At 44.6% G+C, this 26,106-nt stretch overlaps 1 protein-coding gene across 3 annotated transcripts in view; it reads right to left on the bottom strand.

Moving 5' to 3' along the window:
• dock9b (dedicator of cytokinesis 9b) overlaps positions 1 to 26,106 on the bottom strand; it is a gene marked incomplete at its 5' end in the record, with an annotated part of 43,880 nt that overhangs the window by 5,853 nt on the left and 11,921 nt on the right. For 2 of the 3 annotated variants that reach the window (XM_080492880.1, XM_080492878.1), the window contains 39 exons: positions 62 to 244; positions 352 to 489; positions 632 to 747; positions 986 to 1,122; positions 1,573 to 1,620; positions 2,035 to 2,101; positions 2,183 to 2,291; positions 3,661 to 3,791; positions 3,982 to 4,093; positions 4,188 to 4,295; positions 4,543 to 4,721; positions 4,796 to 4,907; positions 4,994 to 5,077; positions 5,631 to 5,777; positions 5,872 to 5,943; positions 6,578 to 6,706; positions 6,798 to 6,867; positions 7,234 to 7,349; positions 7,480 to 7,569; positions 7,669 to 7,755; positions 7,883 to 8,001; positions 8,120 to 8,231; positions 8,388 to 8,480; positions 9,194 to 9,259; positions 9,759 to 9,946; positions 10,046 to 10,125; positions 10,219 to 10,341; positions 10,810 to 10,892; positions 10,975 to 11,322; positions 11,752 to 11,892; positions 12,006 to 12,080; positions 12,923 to 12,978; positions 13,169 to 13,343; positions 13,434 to 13,568; positions 13,685 to 13,780; positions 15,210 to 15,279; positions 16,272 to 16,354; positions 17,776 to 17,865; positions 21,302 to 21,418. In XM_080492880.1, coding sequence (XP_080349006.1) covers positions 62 to 244; positions 352 to 489; positions 632 to 747; positions 986 to 1,122; positions 1,573 to 1,620; positions 2,035 to 2,101; positions 2,183 to 2,291; positions 3,661 to 3,791; positions 3,982 to 4,093; positions 4,188 to 4,295; positions 4,543 to 4,721; positions 4,796 to 4,907; positions 4,994 to 5,077; positions 5,631 to 5,777; positions 5,872 to 5,943; positions 6,578 to 6,706; positions 6,798 to 6,867; positions 7,234 to 7,349; positions 7,480 to 7,569; positions 7,669 to 7,755; positions 7,883 to 8,001; positions 8,120 to 8,231; positions 8,388 to 8,480; positions 9,194 to 9,259; positions 9,759 to 9,946; positions 10,046 to 10,125; positions 10,219 to 10,341; positions 10,810 to 10,892; positions 10,975 to 11,322; positions 11,752 to 11,892; positions 12,006 to 12,080; positions 12,923 to 12,978; positions 13,169 to 13,343; positions 13,434 to 13,568; positions 13,685 to 13,780; positions 15,210 to 15,279; positions 16,272 to 16,354; positions 17,776 to 17,865; positions 21,302 to 21,418 — 4,485 coding nt within the window. Of the gene's footprint in view, positions 1 to 61; positions 245 to 351; positions 490 to 631; positions 748 to 985; positions 1,123 to 1,572; positions 1,621 to 2,034; positions 2,102 to 2,182; positions 2,292 to 3,660; positions 3,792 to 3,981; positions 4,094 to 4,187; positions 4,296 to 4,542; positions 4,722 to 4,795; positions 4,908 to 4,993; positions 5,078 to 5,630; positions 5,778 to 5,871; positions 5,944 to 6,577; positions 6,707 to 6,797; positions 6,868 to 7,233; positions 7,350 to 7,479; positions 7,570 to 7,668; positions 7,756 to 7,882; positions 8,002 to 8,119; positions 8,232 to 8,387; positions 8,481 to 9,193; positions 9,260 to 9,758; positions 9,947 to 10,045; positions 10,126 to 10,218; positions 10,342 to 10,809; positions 10,893 to 10,974; positions 11,323 to 11,751; positions 11,893 to 12,005; positions 12,081 to 12,922; positions 12,979 to 13,168; positions 13,344 to 13,433; positions 13,569 to 13,684; positions 13,781 to 15,209; positions 15,280 to 16,271; positions 16,355 to 17,775; positions 17,866 to 21,301; positions 21,419 to 24,091; positions 24,209 to 26,106 lie in introns of those variants that run through there. The other variant, XM_080492879.1, reaches the window with a different exon arrangement.

Raw genomic sequence — 26,106 nt, 5'->3', positions numbered from 1 at the left:
ACCTGACAGAAGCGACCTGACACCATGTACGTGGAGGAAAAGGCTGCAGATCTGCACATGCCTGCAGGTGTGTTCGCACGAAAGACTTGCGGCCGGTGTAGTCGAAGTTGCTCTTCATGAGGAAGTAGAGGAGGTGGGCGGCGTCGCTGCGGATGGAGCTCAGCTTGGAGTTGCAGCACTTGAGGATTTCATAGCACAGGGAGGCGCACATGTCGGCCCGGCCGTCGAAGAACGTGCAAGGGAACTGCGAGGCAAGGAAACATCGCTTCAGCATCATGTAGACAGATCGCTCAAAACCGAAAAAATCTGCCACAAAGGATAAACTGTCACAAAAAGGTTGGGATTTCTCACCTTGTAGATGAAGGTCCTGAGTGAGGTGAAGACTTGTTTGAGGGCGGCCTCGGATTGAGGGATCTGCAGGAAGCACAGGTGCACCTGGAAAACCTTCTTCATCAGCGGGTTGTGTCCCAGATCGGAGTTCAGCTGTGTCTGAAAGCACATGACCGGTCAGGAGGCTGCTGCAGGCTGCAAGTGTGTGTGTGTGTGTGTGTGTGTGTGTGTGTGTGTGTGTGTGTGTGTGTGTGTGTGTGTGTGTGTGTGTGTGTGTGTGTGTGTGAGAGCCTGTTAATACCTTGAATCCCATGATGAAGATGCTGAGCGTGTCCAGCACAGTCAGGCAGACCTCGGTGGACACGTTGGCCTCCAGCAGGCTCTGGCTGCTCACGTCTGCCTCCGTGTGCGAGTACACTGCACAGAACCCATCAGATTAGAGCCATTAGAGAAACCCCACAAGTCAAAAAAAAAGATAAGGCATAAATAAACCAATCAACAAGAATTTCCTGTGGACTTTAACTCTAAAAGTTGGGAACTACTATGTCAGTGAAAAGTTGTGGAAACAAACGATTGGGTGCATTTTGTTCTGGTAATGTTCTGGGAAAGTTGATGAGTTGGACAACATGAGTTGGTTTGCGAGGGCCGCCCTTACTGTTGTTGAAGGTGTGTGCGTTCTCCAGAGTGCCCAGCTGCTGCAGGCGGGCGTGAAGGATTCCTGCCCTGTTTCGAGACACGGGCAGAGTCAGAGACTTCCTGTCTGCCGCCACAGGCCCCGCCCCCTCCTGGCTCCTGTTGGGGAGAGAGCGGAAACATCAGTGATGGATAAACCAAGAGGAAGAGCTACACATTGAATACATAAGTTTTGTGTCCACGGTGAAGATTTTGTGAATCTATAGGAAAGTAGCAACAGAAAAACCTGAGAGACGCTCGCCTCGTGGGAGTTTAATCTGATTTACACACCGACAGAGACAAATGGCAGCATCATGCACTGAATCAAGCAAAGAAAATGACACAGTGATCTCTTACCCATGCAGGAGGGGCCCGAGGCCGCAACGTCAAGCATAAAAAAACTTGGCAGCAGTGTTACAAAATGACAAATCAAGAGGGAAAAAAGGTTAAAAGAGTCAGAGAGGAAGCAGATCTGCACGTTTCTGAGTGGGAGTCATTCATGTTAAAACACAGATCAGTTCAAGAATCAGTGTATGAAGCACCGTGTGGACGGAGGGAGGCTGACTCTACCTGGCGATGAATCTCTTCCCCATGTATCTGAACTGGTGGAGGCAAACCCTGCAGGGGGAACCAGGGAGAGATCCAATAAAATACCAGAAGCAAAGCTACATTTCAACAAAAATCAATCACGCTTTAACGAATCTACACAAACATATAGCATCTTCATAAAAATGTGCTGTGGCGTAACTGTATATCATCATGTATTTGATCACTACTTTTTAATTTAGGGAAGTGAATCATGCCTTTCACAGGCAATGTCTGTCGTTTGTCCTTATTTCCTTCCTCGATACCTTCTGAGAGGCCCCGCTCTATGCTTATTTGTTTATTGTTGTTTGTTCCTCACTTTGCAGCTCTTTGGCGCCCATTAGCCCAGCTCCGATGGGGCCTCATTGGATTTCACTCTCTGAGTTTCTTAACTCTTTGGCTGAAATGTAACGTGACCCGGAGGAGGCGGTTTGTTTCTGTACTCACTCGATTAGCGTGAAGAAGTCCATGAGCTCTGACGGAGCCGCTTTGTTCCAGTAAGCAAACAGAGCCTCTGGAGGGAGACGGGAAGATGTGATTGTTGTCAATCATCTGAGCGTATCGGAGCGGAGCAGAGCGAGAGGCGGCGTCCTACCTTCAGACATGCTCTTTAGGATGTGCAGGAAGCACATGAGCAGGTTTCTGATCTCGTCGCGGTCCAGCTTGTCGCAGCGCAGCACCGTGCTGCCCGTGGCACACGGATTCTGATGGAGGAAATGAAAAGAGAGTTTTTAGCTCTTGAAACAAAAAGATCCAACACTGATCACTCAGACTCAGCTGATGAAGTGAAGAAGGTGACGAAGGTAGAAGCACCCGCACTCCCTTCAACGGGACACTCATGTATTGTACAGACGTCTGCAAACTGATTTTCCTTTGATTTCACAAATCTTTTCTATGCTAGTTTGCAGGACTGAACAATCCTGAAGACGTTTCGGAGGCTCAAACAACACTGAATACTTGTAAAGGTTGGCTTTCCCTGCCCGCAGCTGCCCGATCTGCCTCACTGTCACTGTCGCCGAACGGCACAGTGAGCACAGAGAAGTCCACCGTCACCCGCTTGGCTGCGCGGCCAGCAGGGGGCTCCTCGGGGACAAGAGGGAGGGGGGGCACGTTGACAGAGTGCCTCCTGGTGAACTTCTCCCTTTGGTAGGAGCTTACAGAGCAGGGGACGGGGCTTTGAGCGCTCTGGGGAGAGGAGGACGTCCAAAAATGGAGATAATTCAACATGATTAGAAGCTACCAGTTGTCATCACTGCAGAACATAAAAAACCCGGTGACTGTGGCTCAAGAGGACCCTGTCACATCCTCGTCCTTGAAGCTCTGAGTGTTTTATAACGTGTAAAAGGTGGAAGTTACAACATGCTGTTCCCACTCTGGTGAAAACGCCTATTTAGAAACCAAAGAAATGAGTCAGGAAGCGATGAAAGTGATCAGAGGAAGGATGCTGTGCACATCATGATGTGAGGTGCTGATAGCAGCTGCTGCAGCTGCTGCCCTGATCTATATGCTCATGTTGTATGTTTATATGTTGATGTTTTCAAGAGCGGTGAACTGAGTAGAATCATCATTACACAAAACACAAAAACGGACCACATGACAACAGAAATGCAGAACCACAGAGACACAATGTGCCCACAAAAAGAGATAACATGACCACATAAAGACACAACAGAAATACAAGGAGACACAACCTGACAAAAGAGAAACATAATGCCAATACAAAAGCACACAAGAAGGCCACAAAGCAGTACAAAAGAACCACAAAAAAAGACAAAATGTCCACAATAGGACACAAAAACTACAAAATGCCAGATACTTTAGTCATTTGGGGACTCAAAGCACAAAATGTGTAAAAGTATCTTGGTTTACAGGGTAACTTTGTAAGATATTACTCATCTTATTAAATTTTAATTAAATATAATGCATATATATAATGAGTTAATCACTCAGGCTGTGATAGCAGGTCAAAGTGAATATTTTCCTCATGTGATTACATTTAAATAAGTCAACAGAATAAACGAAAAGGCAAGTAAGGGATGATCCTTTGACATTACAGATGAGCTGCGAGATTACCTTTTCCAGGGAGTTGGTTTTTTCGCTGCTCTTGTCCAGCAGGCTGTTTCCAGAGTCGGTGGAGACCAGAGATCCTCTGGAGTCTGCGTGGTGAACTGAGCTGACGTTCGGAGTGGAGCTGTGAGGCGAGGCTGCAGACACAGAACAGCTTTTAGTGGAGCAACGACCACAAAAACATCCAAATCTGCAGTGATCCTACTGTAAAAAGAGGCCCGCGGTGCAAAATCTAATTAACAGGCTGGATTGAGATGTCTCTTGTGAATTGAAATATAGTTTGAATTTTTAATGAGATAATATGTTCCTTCCACATTAGAGAGTCACCTGTTCCAGAGATGACGCCAAACACATCCTTGTGGAGAGCGTTCTCTATGCAGCTCCCAGGTTTCTGAGGGGTCACCATGGAGGTGGGTGCCAGGGAGTCCTCCCTCATGTTCTATAACAGAAAGCAACAGTCTCAACACACAAAATACAGGAGCGCTAATGTCTGGGTGCAGTATATTCTTTCCACCACTAGATGGCAGGCTTACAGTGTGGTTGCTGAGAGGAGCAGGCTCTTTGGTGTCCAGTCTGTACACATTCTCCTGAAGCAAGCCGAACAGAGGGAGGTAGAGGGTGGCCAGGCGGGCCTGCTGGCTCTGTAGAGGCAGAGTCATGAATATATAAATGAACATATACAAGCAGCAGCAGCATGAGCAGGAGATTCAAGTGTAAAATACTCATTTCACCCGTGAGTGCTAAAGTGCATCACATAATTCAATGAACTGCAATAATGAGACATATTGGTGTTATTCCATGTGTCTTGTTTCACTGCATTATATTTTGCTTGCCGTTGACAGACATTAATAAAATCATGAGCATTGTCGAGAGAGCTGCAGATCTTACTTTGGCAGTGTAGCGGTCGTCAAACGTGTGCTTGATCATCAGCCCCTTCAGCACCTGGATGGCGATCAGACGGATCTCCCTGTACTCCTGCAGAGCTCCGCCCACCTCCCTCAGGAGCAGGCCCACCATGAAGTGGTTTCGGCAGAAATCGTCAGTCAGAGAGTAATCCAGCTGCAAATCTGCAATAGATCGTGTATTGAGTTTGATTTCACGGGATTTATATAGTATATATTAGATGATGTGTGACTCGTACCTTGGAATCTCTGTATTCTGCCTTTCCCAAAGGGCATGGGCAGATTGAGGGGAACGTAGTGCTCGTGGTTGCAAACTACCCGCAGGAACTCAAACTTAAACTCGTACAAAGTCTGCAAGAAACACACAAGAGGCTTTCTGTGAGCTTCAGCACAGTGTTTCAAAGAGTGGATGAAATCCTGAGAGAAGGTCGCATCACCTTTGGGTCTCCGGGAACAAAACAGTTCATGTAGTTGTTGATCTGCTTGAACACGAAGCCTCTGTCCATGAAGGTGAAGCAGCGCTTGAGGGAAAAACGATGCAGGAATGTGTTAAAATTCAAATCAAAATATACAAAAAACAAGCATGGAGAAACTAAAATGCCACCAAAGAGACACAGAAAACATAAAATTGAGTCAAAGATACATAAAGATTTGCACATAATCAACACACATGGACATAAAGCGAGAGAAAAACACACAAAAGCAACAGAAAACAATAGAAAAGAGGACACTGAATCTACAGAAGAAAAAAAAACATAAACGCACAACAAAAAGACAGAAAATCAACATAAAAACACAGACAAGCAAATGCAGACACAAAAATCCTCAGAGGCACGAGAAACAACCACCAAGAGAGTAACACACAAAGAGACAACAACCACAACCAAACAAAGACATCCAGCACCACAAACACAAGAAAAAGAACCCCACAGAGATGTAAAGACATGTAAAGAACTGCAAATATAACACACGTGGGTCACATAGAGGCATTAGTTTCAAACACAGCCGTGCAGCCGAGCCTCAATCTGAGGATCTCGGAGCACAGCGGCGCGTGCTGCTGGGACTCGGACCGACCTTGATGAACACTGCCAGGCTGTGGTTGGCGTTGCGAGCTGCGTCCAGGTTGTCTTTGTACTTCTGCGTGATGTGCGGCATCAGCATGTTGACCAGAGTCTCCACGGCGTGGTAGAAGGAGGCGCAAAACCGCTGGTTCCTGGAGAGCTGCATGCGCACAGCAGGAAGGAAGTGAGAGGAAAGTCGGGCCGAAGAAGAGAAAGATTCAGCGGAGGGAAAACAGTGAGAACAGCAGGCCTACCTTCACCTTCCCACTCTCCATCAGATAGTGAGCCATGGACTTCACCAGAGCCTCAAAGAAGTACCAAGAGTGCTGCAACGCAAACACACCGTCAGTGCACATAAAAGTAACACGCTCCATGTCTGACTTTCTACCAAATGTTAAAAAAAAACACCCCAGAGCCCCACGGTGAAGGACAAAGCAGTTATAACTACTATGATAGGTGCAAAATAACTACTAAGAGAGAGAAGACATACAATCACACTACACTACCATCAAACTATCACAACAGCACAAAAACTACCGCAAAGGGACATACAACTACCACAGAGACGCATATAAGTACCACAAATAGACACAAAATGATCACAGATATACAAAACTATCACAAAAATACAAATGTATAGAAAAGATAGATAAAACTATCACAAATATGAAACATAAAACCACCATATAACGATACAAAATGCTCCAAGATAAACACAAATAGAGAAAAAATCTTATCTAACCACAAAAACAATCACAAAGACACATAATTACAACAACACGACAGCAAACCAACTCAAAATAATCAATAAAGACAAAAACATTTTATGCAGAGACACAAAATTATCATCGAAAGGTGTCACAGACAAAAAAATTGAACAAAAGGACATATGGAGGAGCTGCTGCCTCATGAGCCGCCCCTGGTGTTGTGAATTCACAGCTCAGGGGTCTAAACTTATACCTTCAGCAGCTTGTTGCTGGTCAGGAAGTCGGTTGAGGGTTTCAATATGGCCGTCATGGCTTTAGCCAGTTCCTCGTGGACCGTCTTCACCGCCACGGTGGAGGAGTATGTCTCAGGCTTCAGCACAAACTGCAGAGAGAAGGTTACAATCCGTCAATCCTCACTCGGTAGGCAAACACTGCCCGATATATATATATATATATATCACAGAGGACTGCACCTTGACATAGGACCTCAGGTAATGTTCCAGCCCTTCCTCGTGGCACTGCGCCACCACATGGACCATCACCCTGGAGAGGAAGAACAGAGGAGTCAAATGCATTCATCCTCATTTACACGCTGCCCGCGGAGCTTCAAAGACTCGTCTCGCACACGGCTGAGATATAAAACACACACGGCGCGCAGGAGCTGAAGGTAAAGGACTAATGAGAAAAAGGACCGAGGCCATTAAAAAGACTTCCAAATGAAAGAAGAGAAGCCGCAATTTAGATTTTATCCACATGAAGTTTGTGGAAAGCTTTCTACTGCTGGAGACCAGGCGCTTCCTGTGTGTGTGTGTGTGTGTGTGTGTGTGTGTGTGTGTGTGTGTGTGTGTGTGTGTGTGTGTGTGTGTGTGTGTGTGTGTGTGTGTGTGTGTGTGCGTGTGTGTGACTCGCCTGGTCACGTTAACGGCCACATCCTCGTGTGTAGCTCTGGTCAGGACGCAGAACAGCTGGTTGAGGATGGTGGGGAGGAAGTTCACCATCACGCGACCTTCCATAGCGTGGAGGCTCTGGGAAGGAGTGAAGGAGGTGAAAAGCTGTGAATGAATGACTGATCATGTTTTTTATTTGACGGGGCATGAGCAGCAGGGTGTGTTCGTTTGTCCTCGGGGCATAAGAACTAAACACAGCTCTGTTTACCTTCAGGTATTTCACCAGCTCTCCCTCTGAGGCTTGAGCTGACACCTCCATGCTCTGACAGTGGTGGAAGAAGTTGTGCAAGTGCTGATCCTGATTAAAAAAAACAAAAAACATGTAGGTACATAACACAGAAGTTAATGCAGAGACACCCTGACGTGCTGCGAAGGATTGGCCGAGGCGTGTGTGTACCTGAGTGTAAACTGTAGAAACAAGATGAGTCGAGACTTTGAACAGTGGTTTCCCTCCATCCACCCATTTGATCTCCAATCCCGAGTGCTGCAGGGTGAAAGTGGAAATAAACGAAAGCCCATTTACAAGTGGATCAAGTCTATTTCACCTAAAAAAAACCAAACATCTTTGAGCAGCGAAAAGGAAACATCTAACGCTCATGTTGTTGCCTCACCTTGCCGACGCCGTCCTGTGAGCTGAGGTACCCGGCGGGCAGGTTTGCAGCGACGGCCAGCTGCTGTTCACTCATGATGACTCTGCCGTCCCTGAGCAGCGGCAGCCAGGCCGAACCCACTGAGGACACAGAACGAGCGTAACACCAATAATAAGAGAGGTGCACGGCGGTTACTGGCTTTCACTTTGTGGACACGTAAAATAAACCCTGGGGATTAGCAGTGGGAGTGAAGCCAACCTGGAGCCTCCACCAGGTCCTTCTTCTTGCTGTTGCTGTCGCAGCTGACGTGGTAGAATGTGAAGAGAAGGTGATGCTTCTCGTGCAGCTGTGTAGGAAGCTCCATCTTTATCTTAAAGTGAGGACAGACAATACAAACTCAGAAAAGCCTGCAGAGACTTTCCACAGGATTCAATGTAATGTGAATGAGATGACTCTGCAGCCATTAATGAATCCACTGCAATACCCATTACATTAATGAAACTCTGAGTGACGTGAGTGAAAATACCTCATCGTAGAACTCGGGGTTCTGCTGGTGGTGCAGTACGGCTGCATAGGCCTGCTTAGTAAACAGAGGCCCTCCTGGACGACCGTAGATGCACTGCAGCACATTAAAAAAGAAAGATTTAATCCATAACTCATCATAACAGAGTCGGAAAAGTGCATTTTATTATTTTAAAAATGAGTAAAACATCTAAATACAACTTCATTATTAATCCAAGTAAATATCAGGTTGTAAATGTTTTTTTTTTTTAATGTTCATTTTACAAATACATTTTAAGATTTCAATCAAATATGTGTCATTTAAAGTACAAATCTTCAAATATGACTGCAACTATAAGTAAAGTCATTGATGTTGTATTTGGAAGAATGGGCTGACAAATATACAGGTTATGCAGGCTTTAGTGATTTTCTATGACAATTAAATTAGTGTATATAATATTTTGTTAAAGTCAAACAGCTAATTTCCTTGAGTGAGCATTTTATTTTGCTGTCCTAAAATATCTACATTACCTGTGTACCTGTTGTTTGCTCACTATCTTTACAAGTGACCTGTAAATGATCAGATATCTGATTATTGTACCTAGTTTATATTTGTACATATAGAAAACAGCCAAACACAACATTGGATTGATGGTGTGCACAGCAGAATGTCTTTTTATCATATGGAGGACATCAGGTCCTGTCTAAAAGAACTAAAGCATCAAGTGAAGTTGAGGTTTGTTTTTTTTAATTCATGAAGTTGTGTCCAACTCAAGCGACTCAATTCAACTCGTCTGTTAATTTCAGTGTTTTTGTGGTATGGAAATGCACCTTCAGTGGCTGAGCTTCGTCTTCGTCAGAGTCCTTGAACTCGATGCAGACGGCGACGTTCCTCGCCTGAACAGAGGAGACGGCAGTTTCAAAAGAAGCACAGGCAGGTTATAATGGAAAAGCACGAGCCGTTTAATATCCCCGAGCAATTTTCTGGAGAACACTTTCTCTCCTGCGACTATTTCAGATGTGCAGGGGAAGTTTTTGAGGCAGAGATGATCTGAGCGCTCATTTAAAATAAAAGAGAGCTGACCTAGAGAAAACAACAAGCCTGTATTAATGCATTAATCAGGAGCTGCTGCTCTGCAGGAGGATAATTCCACACAGCTCTGCTGCTTGGCTCAATGAGCTGCAGGCAGCTGCCAGCGGGCTACAATGACGACACGAGACACCCTGCCAATGCATTTTGGCCGTATCATTTACGCTGCACGTAAAAGATGATCGCGCACATTGTGTAACCGGCACTGGAAAAGCTCAGGTTTACAGATTAATCAATGTTTCCGATTGGATCACTTGGATCTCTATTGGCTCTCTAAGTCATATTACACACGTTAGCTGAATGTACCTTTGTGAAGGATTTCTGCCCGTCGTATTTGAGGTGTTTGGGGTACACATACAGGTGGTTTTTGTAAATGGTGAATGGCTGGGAGCATTTTGCGATGCACGGCACAAACTCCTCCACCTCCAGCAGAGCGGTGCCCGGCCCGTTCCCCTCGAAGCCCCTCACAGGGATGTAGGACGGAGTGACGCAATCTGCAGAGCAGGATGAGCACGCTCGTTACAGGCAGTCACAGTGGAAGTGGTTAAAAATAGCTGTTTCGGAGAGTTTTTATAAATATTTGCAGGATTTACTGGTTACATCCGGCGCCACGCTGTCGATAGTCACATCTAAGTTCCCTAAGAGCACGGGGAGTTTGGCCATTTTCTCCGGTCTGTTGGGAAAGGAGCAATATTGTATGATAAGATATTTGTACGATGAGAGACATATCAAAGCAGGTTCTATCGAGAGGGGACAGACGGCATACTTTCTGAAGTCGGTGAGCAGTTTGAACATGTCCTCGTCTGACAGCTTGCTGCTGTCCTGACGGTAAAGAGCCGAGAAACGAGCGCTTTTGTCCAGAACTCCCGACGCGTCTTTAAAAACAGGCCTGCAAGAGAGCACAGGAAAAAAAAAGAGTGACTTCACTGAAGATTGAGCACGCCTCACTGCTACACCACAAGTTTTAAGATGTGTCCCCATAGGCAGTCTTCTCTTTCACAGCTTTTCACACTTTTTCCTCAACTGCAGGAAGTTTAGCAGGAGTCTATTTTTGGAGGAATGAAAAGTATTTTCACTGTCAGGCAAACTTTATATTGCACTAAATTAAGGTAACTGTGACTTCTGTTCCACTTTTAGTCCATTTTCAGCAGATACAGTATATGACCACGATACTGAGTGCACTTGCAAGATTCTACCTTTCCACATCCGTCAGCAGGCTTTCAGCAACATGCAGCCCATTCCCATGTTGATTCTCTGGGTATCATTCATCTCTGCACACCCACACTCATAAGGTTACGCTCAAGTGTCACGAGAGTGTTGGTCGAGTGCTTGTTGGGAAATAAAAGACTGAGGCTACCTTGCAGCCCAGGCAAATGGCATCCTGTACTGTCCCAGTCTGCTGCAAGCCGTCTTGGCATTCTTCAGCACCTTTTGAGCGATCTGGAAGAGAAAAATATTACTGATTTCACTTTACATTGTGAGAGGAGATGTGCACAGTGCTTGTGTCCATCGAGTTGAGCACCTTCGCTGAGTCAGAGCTCTTCATGTAGGGTTCAGTGCAGTGTGTGATCCCACCCTGGAGGACCTTCTCGATTCGAGCTACCAGGAAGATATCCGGATGAGGGCAGGTGACAGAGAACACGCCCTGCCTGGGGTACTGGATGGCCCCCTCCGGGAGCCCGTTGGCCAGCCTGTGGCCCCCTAGCGGTCCGTCGCCACTGCTGCCGTTGATTTGCAGCTCCGGCTTACCGCTGTGACCGGACGTCATTTGTCGAACCAGCGGGTGATTGAGATCCACGTGGAAGTCTGCAGAGATCTTCCTGCTGTTCTGGACGTCGAAGAGGGACAGGACCACGTAGAAAGGCTCCACCTGTGGAGGAAGAGGAGCGGAATGTCCTGTAAGGAACTTCTCATTATTCATCCGGAGCATTCATTCTTTCCATTGCACAGACCCACCAGTGTGTGTGTGTGTGTGTGTGTGTGTGTGTGTGTGTGTGTGTGTGTGTGTGTGTGTGTGTGTGTGTGTGTGTGTGTGTGTGTGCTGTGAGGCGCTAACAGCAGTGGTTTTATGTTGGAGGAGCCCATCTTCCTCGCAGACAGGTACCTCAGCAGGAAACCAGTCAATCACACTGGTGCTAATGCGTGCTGGGAGGCGCGGGCTCGTTACCATAGCAGCGGCCACGCTCTGTGCCAACAGAACCGTCTGTGATCTCTTTAAGTGATTTAAACCTCACCCTGCTTTGCAAAAAGACATAATGCTGGAAGCATGTGCATCCAGCTGCTGCATCTATCAACGTACGTTGGTGGTCGGCCCCTCCTCGTTCTCTGCCACGCAGCCTTGCAGGTTGAAGGACAGGTCGTTGCAGCTGACAAGGACCCTCTTCCCAAACTTCTCCTCAAACTGCCGCACGTCTGGCTCGATGCCCGAGAAGTCCAGTTTCTGTGGAAACAGACACTGCTGTCGGCGGGCTTCAATTACCGAGCGCCACGACAATAGTCGTGTCAGACATCGATACTCATCACTGCTGCGGAAGTGTGTGTTATTTCTGTCACCTGTGTGTCTGGGTCCAGAGTGAACAGCTTGAGTCGGGCTTCGCTCCGCATTTTGGATTCGATATCCCTGGCAGTCTATTTAAACAAAACAAGACAAGCAACAGTAAGACTGCAGCTCCAGCTGGCCTTGTACCTATGAACACCTCCTAACATCTTATAGAATACTATGTTAGTACATTTCAAATTTCTATTGTTGCTTTACTTCCCCTACACCAGAGAAGTTTCAAAGCATAGGAGGATCAGCCCCACAAACCACAGATGCTTTGTCTCACATCAAGTAGCAGTTTCCTTACATATTTTTGAATAAATGCAAAATATGTTTTCACCAAGAACAGTAACTCATAATCCTTTAATCGCTGATCGATTTAGCAATCCCAGCCGGTGATCACAGCTGAGGCAGGTGTTGCTGCAAATGCAAATGTGGCTCTTTGCTACATGAAGGAGAACGGCTTCAATACCATGACATTGTGAGAATATTTGGGACACTGAAGTGCAAAGATCACATTATTTTGTACATCTAGCATGTATGTGAAAAGCCCTTTTTTGCAGCTTTAAACGCAAATCCTGGCTTAATAATCCGGCTAAATATAGAATGTTGTTTACTCAAAGTTTGTTTTCAGGCTGCCACGTAACACTGCTACACAAGTGTTCAACATTTGCAGATCAAACACACCGAACCAGATGTTTTCTTGGTGAGCATCAAGAGGAAGACTGGTCGCAAGAACCACATCTGCTCAGCTATTCCACACAAAGCAAAGCTGCAGTTCTTTTTCTGACTCCTTCCAAGTGAACTCATGGGACCTCAGAGGCACTGCTGCTGGATGGGAAACGTGCATGGGGAGGGATCTGACCTAAGTGGACAAACAGCAGGTGCAACCGTTGCTTTACGTGTTGCAGCAGATGGAAAAACAGGCTACCTGATAGGTGTCTTGAAAACTTCCGGAGGAAAGGTCTGTTTTTCCATGTTCCTCATCTGTTGGAGAGATTAGCATGAGTATTATTAGCTGAGGTTGTTCTGTTTAAAAAAATAAAAAATATTGATAATGAAACATCCTGCAGAGATATTGTCCCACGAGGTGCGGGTGAACTGAAGGAGCCTGCAGTTGCAGCAGGCACTGAGCGCCACACAAACAGAGGGAAACATGAATAAATGCAACAGTAACCATCATGCAGGTCCCCGTTCCTCTTCTCCTGCATGGCCTGCTCGAAGCTGCTGTGCAGGATCTTGTTGAGGGTGCTGATCCACTCCTCCATCTCTGCCTCGCTGTCTGCCGCCAGCAGGAACGTGCTCTTATCCTGCATCTTCAGCTCGAAGGCGAACCGACGCACTTTGCTGTTCTGAAGGTGCCAAAGCACAAGCAGTCAACTTGGACGAATTCTCAGATTTAACTTTAACCGGCTGAAATGTCGCCGATGTGAATTGTTTACCTGAACAACCCCCATACATGAGTCAAGGAAAATGGTCCCTTTGGGCTCTTTTGACGTGTTCTCGTCTTTGTAGAAGTTGAGGTTGTAGGATCCGTCGCCCAGCTGAGCCAGGTGGAAGTACCTCCTCTTGAAGGACTGCAGTAACAAACAGAGGCCGACAGTACTGGGAAGGTTCCTGTTGTTCTCAGAGCAGAAAGGAATGTGGGAGGATCTCCCACAGGTACATTTAATAACCTGTAAACTTTACCCACCCGCATGGTGACGCTGATCGCGCTGTTCATGTTGCCTTTGTACAGCCAGCCGTGTTTGGACACTCCTCCCTTCTGAGACCCGAGAGAGGCCGTGTCCTGCAGGGTGAGGTGGAGCCGACACATACAGCTGCATTAAAAACATATTTGAGTGTATGCATGTGTTGAACATTTATTTGCCCACTTTGCTTTCCGATCAACAATCTGCTCTTCATTAAGGTCGGCATGCACCTCTGTAATCTCAGGGGGTTTTCAGCCATGAGTTTGTCCACTAAAGGTTACCGACCTTCAGTCCGATCGGCGCCTGAAGCGAGGTAATTACTGCAAAGGGATGTGCTCTTTTAACTCCACTAATGTCATGAAAATGTTGGCTATTCTCGGAAGCGCAGTGGAGCCGAGAACATCAGAGAACAGAGCCAGAGGACAGCTGGTAAAAGATGGACGAAATGAGATAAATGTCGAGCAATGAATGAAAAGCTAAAGTCTGCGCTCCCTGTAATTCAGTTGTTGTTTGGATGAAGTTCGCTGGGGCCTCGAGGGAGCATGAACTGCCTGCTTTTGCAGAGTCATTATTTTCCCTTTATCAGACAAGTGCCCAAGTTTTGGTAACTTCTGCCTCTAAAAACAACAAGATAATCTAAGAAAAGATATTCCTTTATTTGTCCCACATTAGGAAATTGCAACACTGGTAAATCGAAAGACATGCTAGAATATTGAGGAAATTTATCTAATAAGCTCATAGTTCTTGCAGTATTCAATATTGAAGATAAACAGGAAACTGGTGCAAGTGACAATATTCATTTTTAAATATACAACCAATAAATCTGGCAGGTCAAATTCAGTTTCTTTTGTAAATGACATAACATTGTATTGCATTGTCCCCAGGAGTCTGCAGCGCCTCTAAGAATGTTCAAATTAATAGATAAAAAAGGGTAGAACTGATAAAACTGCAAAGAAAGAAACATAGCTAAAATTCCTAAGATGGTTAAGTTATCTTATTAAACCATGCTGGAAGATGAAAAAAAAATCTATTAAAATAGCAAGTAGCCATGAAAAAATTGCTGAAACAGCTAAATCAAAAGGACATAGAAGAGAAAACTGCCAGAAACAGCTTTGACAGGTAAGATGTGGAGAAGATCTAAAAACATGATAAAAAAGAACAAAGTAGCCCAAATGGATATAAATGAGAAAACAGCCCAACAGGCTAAAAATGCGAAAATGACGATGCGTTGAAAAAAAGACAAATAGTCAAACAAGCTAAAACAATTGCAAATGGCTAAATAGCATCAACAGTTGTGAAAACATGATAAAAACTTCATGAATATGACCTAAGATACATTTTTAAAACGTTTATAGGACTTTATGTGCTGTGGGTTGGGGTTAGGGTTAACCCTCATTTTAAAGGTCAAACATAAGGAACAGGTGTATAGTCACACTTGGATATGACTCAATGACAGCGTCATGTTAAAAAAAACAACCACATGTTGTCACATCAGCAGGATTGGAAACCTGGGACTGGAGATCTTACCTCGTCTTTTTCCACATCTTCATCCACCTCGAATAGGTGGGGGGCCAGTTTGTCAGGTCGCACCACTTTACTGAAAGGACAAGGAGACGATCACTGTGGGGACATGAAGCTGGGAAAAGACGTCTACATAATACGATTTCGTAACACATATCACTGGAATAACTCCTAGTTTTATCGTCTGCAGCTGCTTTCTCTGAGAGCAGCTCAATCCCCGGACGGACAGTTTGACCTTCGACCTTTACAAGACCCCAGCTGGCTCTGGGGAAACCACTCGGATAAACAGTCTCAAGGCCAAGACCAAAGCGGTTTTTACTCGACAACGTCTCAGGCGAGACATCTGCAGAGCTCGTTCCTGTCCTCAAGGAAAGTGGCTCGTCCAAGGACACTGGAAGCATTGTGATATTTTCCTTTTATTTTAATTAGGGGAGCCAGCAGTGCTCCCAGAATAGCGCCGCTTATCCTTGGTAGAAAAACATAGGAAGTCTTCTATTGTTTCGCCGGGAGATCTCCGAGTCTTTCAGACGGAGTCGGAGGAGTTCTGGCTAAACGGTTGACTGTAAACAAAGCCAAGTGTCACTGCGCTGAGTGAGATTTACTGCGGGCTGTGGAGGGCAGATCAGCAAACTCCATTGCAAACACAAAGCTTTTTATTTAAATCATTTTGTCTTGCGCAAGTTTGTTTTTCCTCTCAGAATTGGTGTCATTTCAAGGTTTTGTACAAAGAAGAAGAGCTCCAAAGCCAATTCTGCTTTATTTTATCACTTGAACAGATTGTGATGCTTTTTTAGCTCCAATTGGGAAGCAAAACTCCAGACAGCTTTTTTAAAAAGGGAAAATGTATCAATACTGTATTTAATTTTATACATATTTTCAATTAAAGCTGTAAATGACTGGTTGTATTATTATATCTTTTTAATTTCCAAGACAAAATAAAATCAAAAATTGAAGAGAAATGGACAGAGATAGCAAATTCATTCGTTCCCTCCAGCTAAGTTGAATATATTTATATATAAAAGTCAGTGTTTTGACTGTGGAAGCTTGGTGCCACCTCTTCATACTCACCTTGGGAGCTGGCGGAGATCTCCAGAGTACTCTTCATACTTGTAGTTGACCACGTGCCAGTCAGACTTGTAGGTTTTGATACACTGAAGGTTCAGAAAATGAAAGCATGTATTTACATTTCTCAAAAAAGCACAAGACCTTAAAACCTGAAGCCATTAGCAGAAGCTTTAGTTTACGGGTCACGTAGAATTCTGTGTCATGATAACTAAGGCTGAGACTTTGTATAACTGGCTCTATATGTTCAATATATTCAGTAATGTATCCTCTTATTACCTGAAATCAAACGTTGAATGTTGTTTCCAGCCAATGGTCGCCATTACTCACAACATCTTTAGTCTTTATGTTTTGTCCTTAGTCTCAACATTGTGTCCCCAGACTGGACTTTAATTCAGTCTGAATATTCTATCTTCAGCTTTAGCATTCTGTCTTTAGTCTTAACATGTCTGTCTTTGATCTCAACATTTTGGTTTTCAGTATTAATGCTCTGATTTTGGTCTCAATGGTAATTTACATTAAAGTGGCAGTTTGAAGACCATTCCTGCTCCATCTTTCAGCTATAATCCCGACGGTAGCAGAGCAAATGATGATGATGAAACGGAGGAAAGTTTCAGTTTAAAATACTGGGATGACAGCTTGGATAAGAGCACAGCTGTGCTGAACACAGAATGCTAAACATGTAGTCATAAGCGTTATGGCTATTCCGACAATAATATTTAAACAAAACACACAAAATGAAATCCAAAGCTTAGAATTAAATGAATGATTGTTCTTTCTTAATTGAGTCCCACCACGAGGAATCACCAGATTTTTGTTTTGTGTTGTTCAGAGCTGAAAAGGTTAATCTGAAGTGGCTCCTACAGTGAAGACAAAGATAAACATGAGATGCAGCTAAGCAAACAGCAGCAGGAGCATTCATTTCAACATGCGCTCATGCGAATTCAGAGGAGACACGTTAGGAGAGTCAAAGGGTCGAAAAGAGAGGAAAAATAAATTCAGGCAGCAAACATCCCAGCTGGCCCAGATGAGGTTATGACGTAAGTCTTGGCTGGACTCGAGGGGGACGATCACCTATCAGTCTGTATCAGACCCCACCCCAGCCGACCTCAGCCCTCTGAAACAACATGACGTGAACCAACACTCAACTGCTCCATCTGTGGCCAATCCACGGCGGGCGGGGCACGCCATCCAAGGTTCATTCGAAGGCTAACAGCACCAATTTGGACATATCAGTTTCCCCTACTTTCTATATCACGTGAGTATTTCGCTAATGTTTGCCTTTTTCACTCACTTTCTGCGGAATCGAATCAGCTGCGCTTTGCCTGGCACCCCATAAACAAATCTGAGTGAAACTCCAGAATCTGATGGAGCACCTGAAGGGAGAACAGGCATGGCTGCGCTCCAAGCAAAAGGACGGAGGCGAGCTTCGGTCAAGACGCACCGGTTGAGGCTTTGGCCCAGATGGAGGGATAAAGAACAGACAAAAGCAGGCCGGTGTTAGTTTTACCTCTTGGACAAACAGGGAGTGAGCTTCTTTCTCGGCAGCCTCTGGCACGGTGGAGAAGAGGGTCCGGCCTTGGCGCCGCAGGGTGGAGATCTGAGGAGAGACACAGGGAGCAGGCATGAAAAACAGACTGGCACCGCTCAGCCGTCCTGCTGCTACGTTTACACAACACAGCCACTTCGCTCCGCCGGTGTTTTTGCTGCCCCTCGCGATTAGATGAAACTCCTCTTTGTACTCTCCTTCAAAGGAAGGTCAGAGATCGAGGTAAGCAGCATTTCTAAACCTGGCGGCCATCAGCCATCCGCTGGAAGACACAAAATGAGTGCACGCTGATTCCTTCGCAAATCGGTAATGACCGAACTGCATCAGCCTGGGATGATTTCATATATTCAATAGAAAGAAAGTGTTGTTGGATGAGACTGTTTGAATCTGCTAATTAAATGTGGAGAGGTGCAGGTGTGACACAATCTGATGACGAGGACAAAGACGTCAGTGTTTTGTGCTACGAGGTGCCGATCAAGAACCAAATATAGAAGATCCTGCTGTTCAACCACGTAGAAAGAATATCTTTTAAGATCTACTTGGGCACAAAGACGACTGTTTGACTGGTAAGCGTGTCTGTGGGACAACTTATCTGAGGACATGTGCAGGTTTTATATGTTGGGATTGTGTCATAATAACGAGCGAAGTGGATATTAAAGGTTTCAAAGGGAAGAAAAGAATTAGTCTCTGCTTCCTAAGGTCCTAATTCTTTCCCCTGCCAGCCTTATTAGATGGATACAACCATAGAAGCAGAGCGAGGATCCATAGCGGAGGAGCAAAAGGCGCCTCAGGGCATAAACACTGCTGGGCTGGCAAGTCTTCCCTGCTATTGGATGCTTTTGCTGCCACTGCGGCCACTTAGTGCTCTGCTTTTCTACTCAAGCCACAAAGATGAGTATAGGAAACAGTGGTACAATGACCTACTTTGGTCTTAAATCTTTTATTCTTACGCTCATCAGAGTCTACAGTTCATGAACTTCTGCCCTGATTTGACAAATCAGGTCTTAAAGTAGCCATCCAGCATGATTCAAGAGGGCTTTGAGTTTTCGGTGCTGGTTGATCTGCACACACGTCACATAAAGCTCCTGTGAATATGATGAATCGATGGTGGAAAATATCAGTCATTCATGTTGACGAGACAGAAAAACGGTGGAATTTTTCACTTTTACTGCAGCTGCACAACAGAGCATCAAATTTCACTTTTATTTTGTTTTATTTGTGTGCAGGGGTTAAATAAGAGGAAGGAATCATGTCATACTTGTGAAATGCAAAGTCGGATACTGTAATGTCTCACTTTCCCTCTGAAGAAACTAAAACAACCACAAGTAGATATTAAATAACCACAAAGAAAGAATATAATGACCAAAAACCAAAGTAAAACAACCATTAAGACCAAAAAGATACAAAAATAATCACAAACACACAGAAAACCACCATGTTTAGACTACAAGTGACCAAAAAAACAAAGAAAACAGCCACTAAGCGAGAAAAACCCTTCAAGAAAAGACACAAAATTACTACTAATGTAAAAGTACCACAAAAAGATTTGGTATGAACAAAACAAAAAATACCCAAAGATGATCACAATGTCCACAATCCTACCACAGACATTTAAAACACCAACGCACAAAATCAGCCACGAATACATGGGAAACCACAACAAGGAGACTCAAATTAGCAACACGGACAAAGCAAACAGCTCCAACTGTACATGACGTCGCCACAGAGAAACATGAAATTACCACAGTGAAACCAAAACAATCACAAATACACATAAAATCTGAAGTAAACAAATAAAGAAAATCAAAATGATAAAAAAAAAGCACCAAAACATAAATAGAGACACAAAACAGCCATAAATAATAGATAAACAATTCTGAAACCAGTCAGAAATAACAAACTGATGCAAAAACACAGAATCCAATCAATACTAACATATCAAGCTGAACTTACATAGTATGAGTATGAGTTGTTGGAGGTCTGAGCTGCATTTCTGCCAGCTCAGTGACGACAGAGCGCTCCACACACACCGCCACTCTTGCTTCAACCACACCACTGCCTGTCAGCTGTGAACAGGAACTGCTGGCTGCCAATTAACAGAATTCCTTCACAGCCATTAAAGCCGGGCTTTGATGGCTTCCACCGGGTCAGGGGAGCATGTTCCCACAGGCCGCACCGCCGAGCGGGCGATGCCGGGCAGCCATTAAACACTCCAGCTAGAGATAGAGGCTGTGGCTGAAGTGGTTGGGAAGACGAGGACTGTGGGACTCGTGCAAATGAGAAATCCTATCACTTGCGGCACATAAAACACAAGACGTGACCCTTTTCGGCAACACTTCACCTCCGTCCACCTTGCGTTTGTGTATGTGTATGTGCATGTGCAGCACGTGTGTCTGGACGCCCCCCCCCCCCCCCCCCCCCCCCCTTCTCTTCCGTCCCTGAGCCCACTGATGTGAAACATATGGTGGGTTAGACAGATGAACACACACACACTGCAGACAGCCTTGTAATGAACCCCACCCATCATCTACCGATTGTGAAATAGTCTGGAAGCAGCGACTGGGAACTTTGATAGGACTATGTGTCTGTAACAGCACTGTGAACTGTTTCTCACGGCGGCCGAGTTAAAAGGAGAGAAGGCAAGACGTTACCTTCCTGCAGTGATCTCCCACCGCCAGGTCTGCAGTGTGTGGATCAGCTTGCTATGTGCTCTTGTTCAGTCCTCTATCCCCGCTGCCTCTGAGCACTCTCCTGCTCTAGTTTATTCCTAATACCATCACACTGTGGCCTCTGCTTCTGCCCCTACAGCCGAGCAGCCCCCGCTGGGATGTGATGTTGACACCCAGCGGAGCGTGTGAGTGTTTGACAGGGTCACCAGGTGAGGTCGGGCTTTTCAGAGCCGCTCGTCATCATCCCGTTTTGAGTGGCCAGTGTTTAGTTGCTACTTTTTTGAACCCATTCACAACCAGATGCAAGTGTGTCTGCAGATTCCACCAGCAGCCATTTCCACTTTGTTGTTATAAATTATTTTTTCATCCATTTTCTTGCACTTTTGGTTTCTGGCCTGTTGCCACCAGCATGAAGTAATTTTGGAGTAATGAAGTGAAACAAAATGCATTTATTGAACTTCAGTCTTTTGCGATATGTAGATTTTAAATGTTGCAATTTTGCAATATATATATATAAATATACACATTTTGCTCAATAGCTTTTCATGATTTTCTGCTGAAAAAGCAAACCTTTCATGCAACCTCTCACTTTAGCGTTTCTTTTTTATTAACATCACTATTATCAGGACTGAGTGTGTTTAAACGCTACACTGAGTGTGTGTAATTGGACTCCAGCCTCACCCACTAGCGGAAAGGGGAACAAAAAGGAAATCTATTGCCATTCTTTGTCGGAGCTGTGCAGCCACAAACTGACCTCTCAAAGGGGGTGAAGTGAAACAAATGACAAACTATTCAAGTTTTTCTTTCTTTCTTCTCACCTGGAAGTCGTCGGTGGGGAACTGCAGCATGTCCCGCAGAACATCGCTGAGGATCTGAGTTTTCCTTTGGACCAGCACGTTCTCATAGTCCAGAGGCTCGATGATCTTTGGCTTCACCTGCAAGAAGAGAAGACGGCATCAGTCCAGCTTGTAAAAAACTTGTACAGGTAACAAACACATCAGTGTGTGGATCGTGTTACTGTTACTGAGGGAAATGTGTGTTATTCACACTGCCCGGACAACAAATTGCCATTGTCCTCTTGGAGAATGACGGCGGCTGATGGCCGCAGACACAGGGACAAGCACAGCCATGAATGTGGGTTAAGAGAGGAGGAGATGCTGGGTGTGTGGGTGAGGGAAGGGATGAATGGCTGAGCCGGAGCCCGTGTGTGCTATTGTACCAGTCACAGTGTCATGAGCTCACACTCAAAACCTGAACGAGATAAGCCTGTAAGAATTTAAAGGAGGGCATATTACCTCCGTCGACTGCTGCAAGGTATACAGCCGAAGCGGATCCTTATGCTACATCATAAGAGAGGGGAGTTTGTAGTCAGCGGTGCTTGGAAGTAAGTGAGATAGCAGAGTGTATATCCTGAGATTGAACTCTCCCGGCACACCAGACATCAGCTGTAACATTCCACAAAATAGACCCACGGGATTCCTGCAGTGTGTCCTGCTTTGAAAAGCCGGCCTGCGACTTCACAAAATAGATCTTCACATGTGACACACGTGTTACTGTCTCTGCTTAATAACATTTCAAAGAAATAAACAAGGCTTTTATCTATTTAAAACTCAACCTACAACCACATAACGGCACCAGAGGAAAGATTCAAGAGCACTTTCACTATTTGGTGCTTCCATAAATTGTAGGACGCGTTTGTTTGCTTGTTTTTTTTTAAAGTTTTTTTAGTGTAAAAGTGTGAGAGATGTGGGCAAACTCTCCAGTGTTTAACTGCAAAAAAAATATACAAGAGATCAAGTTCATGGATTCATCATCTCAGTACTAAGAAAAATTAAGAGTATCACTGGAATTAGTGATCGACAGACCATGAAAAGCTGAACAAATGTTTGGGTCCACACATGAAAATACAAGTTAAAAGTTTCAATCAAAATACAAAGACCTGGGCTTTCTAGTAGCAAGACTGTGAAAGTAAGAAGACAACCAAAGATACACGATTTGTCCTCTGGAGACCACAAATACCATCACAAAGATCGGCTCCCACAAATTCAACAGACGAGTGAAGGGGTTCTCGTGGTATCTGAAAACTTGATTTCTGGTGTGAACAGAGAAAATGCAAGAGGATCTACATTGATTCCTCGTCGTGAGACTGAATACAGCTACAAACGTGCACGTGCAAACGACTTCACGAGACCACAAATTTCTGTACTTACACATGAGTAATATTTCTCAACATTTTAAATGTAAAAACTACTAGTGATGATAAGAGAAAAGGTTAGTCGTCAGCTGAAGTAAAAAGATTTATCATGTTCAGCAGGCTACATTTCCAAAACGTATCAAGAAAACTTAAAAAAATATAATAAATCAGGCGACAACAAAAGTAAATGAATAAATGAAAGTAGTGACAAAGAAGGATGACAACAGAAATCAACCGATTCATCAAATGCTGACAATGATTGTCTAGTACAGGAATATCTCACACTTGTTGTGATTTTCACATAACAGGCAAATAGGAGTCTTCTGCTGGTGAAAAAGGCAAACGGTCGATCACTCCTCACCGCATTCTTATTAGAAAAACTTGTAGTAACAAAGACAAAGCAGGGAGACGACCAACGTGAGGCGATTCATCCTCTGAACGTGTGAAAAAATGAAATGTCTTGAATTATCCTCAGGAGAGCATGAATGTCTGAACATCGACGCGTCAAAGATAAATTTCTCATCACAAAAATCAATATTTTCAAAGTTTTCTTGGCGACAGTAGAAAGTGTTTCAGGGTTCATCTTCCATCGAAGACACGCTTCAGTCAAAAACAGAGTTGTCAAGCCACGTTTCTGAACGGCTTCATGTTTCCAGGGAATGCGGTCACACGACCTTCATGTGAAACACATTATTTGGCTCGGCCTCCTGGTTTGAGTCCAACGGACACAAAACAAACCGAGGAAAATTAAACAGCCGTCCGACTGGAGATATACATTTTGATTCATGCGGCTGGCTTTCCCCATGACGTGGGATTGATATCGCTCTGGATCTCTGAGCCTCCTGGATGTCAAATGTCATCTGATAAGGTGAAAAATCACCCTTCTGATTTCTGACTGGACGTTTCCCGGCCAGACACAATATAACAACAAGCAGCTGTGAACTGTCTGACTTCCATGTAATTACCTTGCAAATTAGTTTGTAATTGAGCTGATGAGAGATGATCTTTTTAAATGACAAGAAATGGCAGTATTCACATGTTTAGGACAACAGAATGACATGACAGATATCTGAACAGTTCAGGATCAGGCTTTTCACCTTCACCACCTCACCAGCTTTGCAGCCCACTTGTCAAACTCTCCGACTTTGAGGCACAGGAAGAGCTAATGAACAAAAGGAGCCACAAGTGCTCCACTTCCTAAAAAAAGATCAACATTCAACCCCCTGGAGAGGTGTACCCTCGAGCTGCTATTTCCCATTTCCGTCCAACCTCTTTAAAAAATCTTCAAAGACGGTCTTGAAAAGAGAATCTGGGAGATAAGAGGCTTGTTCAAACAATCGAATCACATCGGTCCCATTTAGCGGGAGCCTGGTGAAGCGGAGTTTTCTCAGAGGATGGTACCGTTCAGACTCACCGCTGCCACCTGTGACCCAGCCTCCACCTCCGCCTCAATCTCAGCCAGGCTCTTGTACTGCTGCGGAGACTCGATCACCATCTCCCTCTTGGGGGCTTTGCCAGCGCGGCCCTGCATCCTGCTCGGCTTACAGCCAGGTGGGACGCCGCATGGCACGGCGTTGCTTTCGGTCTGTGGAAGTTGTGACGGCTCTGTGAGATCCCCTCGGCGCTCGATCACGTCGGACCAGCCTCCCTCTCCAGCTTTCTCTCTCTCTGTCTCTCATCAGAGGGCCCCTCCCACCCTCACAGCTGTGCAGCTGTGAGAGTGTGTGGACATGTGTGTGTGTGAGTGCGTCTGGATGTACAGTATGTGATTTGTGTGTGTGTAGGAGGAGAGAGGAACTCAACCACTCCCCCATTAAAACGTTGGAAGGGGCCCAGAGATCATGTCGTCATGGGACGGCCCCACCTGCCTATTGTATGTACGACCGAAATAGAAAGCAGCTGAGGAGATGATTGAGATCAGAGCTTGAAATCTTCACCTTAAATATTCTGTACGTAAGTATTAAGAAGCTAAAATACCTTTAAGTACTTTTCTAATTACACATAGCTTTCAGACGCCCCCACCACAGTCTGTGTTTAACTAATGAAAGAATTGCTTATGATGTTATGGTGTAACAGAGAGTGTACCTAATTTGAAGAGTTATGATGGCTTATGGTCAAATTATTTTTTTTAAATCTTCAAGTCCACCTTTAAGGATAGTATTAGAGTCACGATCAACATGCTAAATTTAGATTCAGGATTATTGAAAATTCAATGCCGCTTTTTGAGGAGGTCATTTCTGAACAGACATAAACACAGATCAGCAGATTCCAAACTGGCTCCAACTACTGTGACAGTGTTTAAACTTGATCTGTGTTGACGGAGTCGTGCACCCCACCGCGCTCACACTCGGCTTTGAACTACATCCGCTCCGTGGAAACACACTCCCTCCTTTATCCGGCCCTCTCCATGCAGCACACACACTCTCCTTCAGGACAATCGCTCGTCTTTAATCGCCGAGTAACGCAGGCGCCTCGGCTCAGCTGTTTCCCATCGGAGCGCGTGTTTCACAACGATGACATTTGAAGTTTTTTTCAGGAGGAATTACTGTGAATAAATTTATGCAAATCCCTTTATTTCGGAGGGGATTTTTCTTTTTTTTCATTCCATTTCTCCCACCCCAAATCACACTGATGTTTAATAGCCACAGACTTTAGTATTCAACACTCACCCAATTATCTCTATAGCGTGTGTGTGTGTGTGTGTGTGTGTGTGTGTGTGTGTGTGTGTGTGTGTGTGTGTGTGTGTGCAGGGTTGGCTGATCATCAGCATAGGCTCTTTCCACCGTACTTCAAAAAGACTAGCTGAGATGTACTATTCACACACATCCGTTTGAAAAACACAGGAATGCCGTTGATGGTTAATAGTGGATGTATTTCAGGAAGCATCTGATATATTTTTTTAAGGATCTTCTGTCAGTGTTTGAGGGTACATCTGGAAAATAGAAGCAGTGAAATAAAGCCTTAAAATGGGCCTCAGTTTTATACAGTTACCAAATTATTGGGATTGCATTTTTTTAAAAATACATTTCCCAAATCAAGAATCAAGATTTCCTCAATATACTTGAAATTTGTCTGGGTGGTTGATAAAAACCTGACTATGCGTAAGAAACTCTTTATGTAACAAATCCACAAAATCCATCTCAGATTCTAGTGCAGCCTTTTTTTATATGTGTAACTTCATGAATAATGAATGCTTGTGGAGTCAGTTCTGAACTTGTGGTGTTGATGCTGATACACACACTGGAAGACAAGACTAATATTATCCAAAAGTGTTATGTATGATGAATAAATAACTCCAAACACTGAATCAAATGTAAACATCTCTTGATTATAATATTCTACCACTAATCTGCCCTTGAAGAGACAAATGTTATCATGATCACACATGTGACTCTGAGCTCGAAGGGCAGCAAGAAATGCATCCTGTAA

This window comes from Lipophrys pholis (assembly GCF_963383615.2).
Source record: "Lipophrys pholis genome assembly, chromosome: 23".
NCBI classification, from domain to species: domain Eukaryota; kingdom Metazoa; phylum Chordata; class Actinopteri; order Blenniiformes; family Blenniidae; genus Lipophrys; species Lipophrys pholis.
The sequence above is the reverse complement of the archived record's forward strand: the minus strand, read 5'-3'. Positions and strand labels throughout refer to the sequence as shown.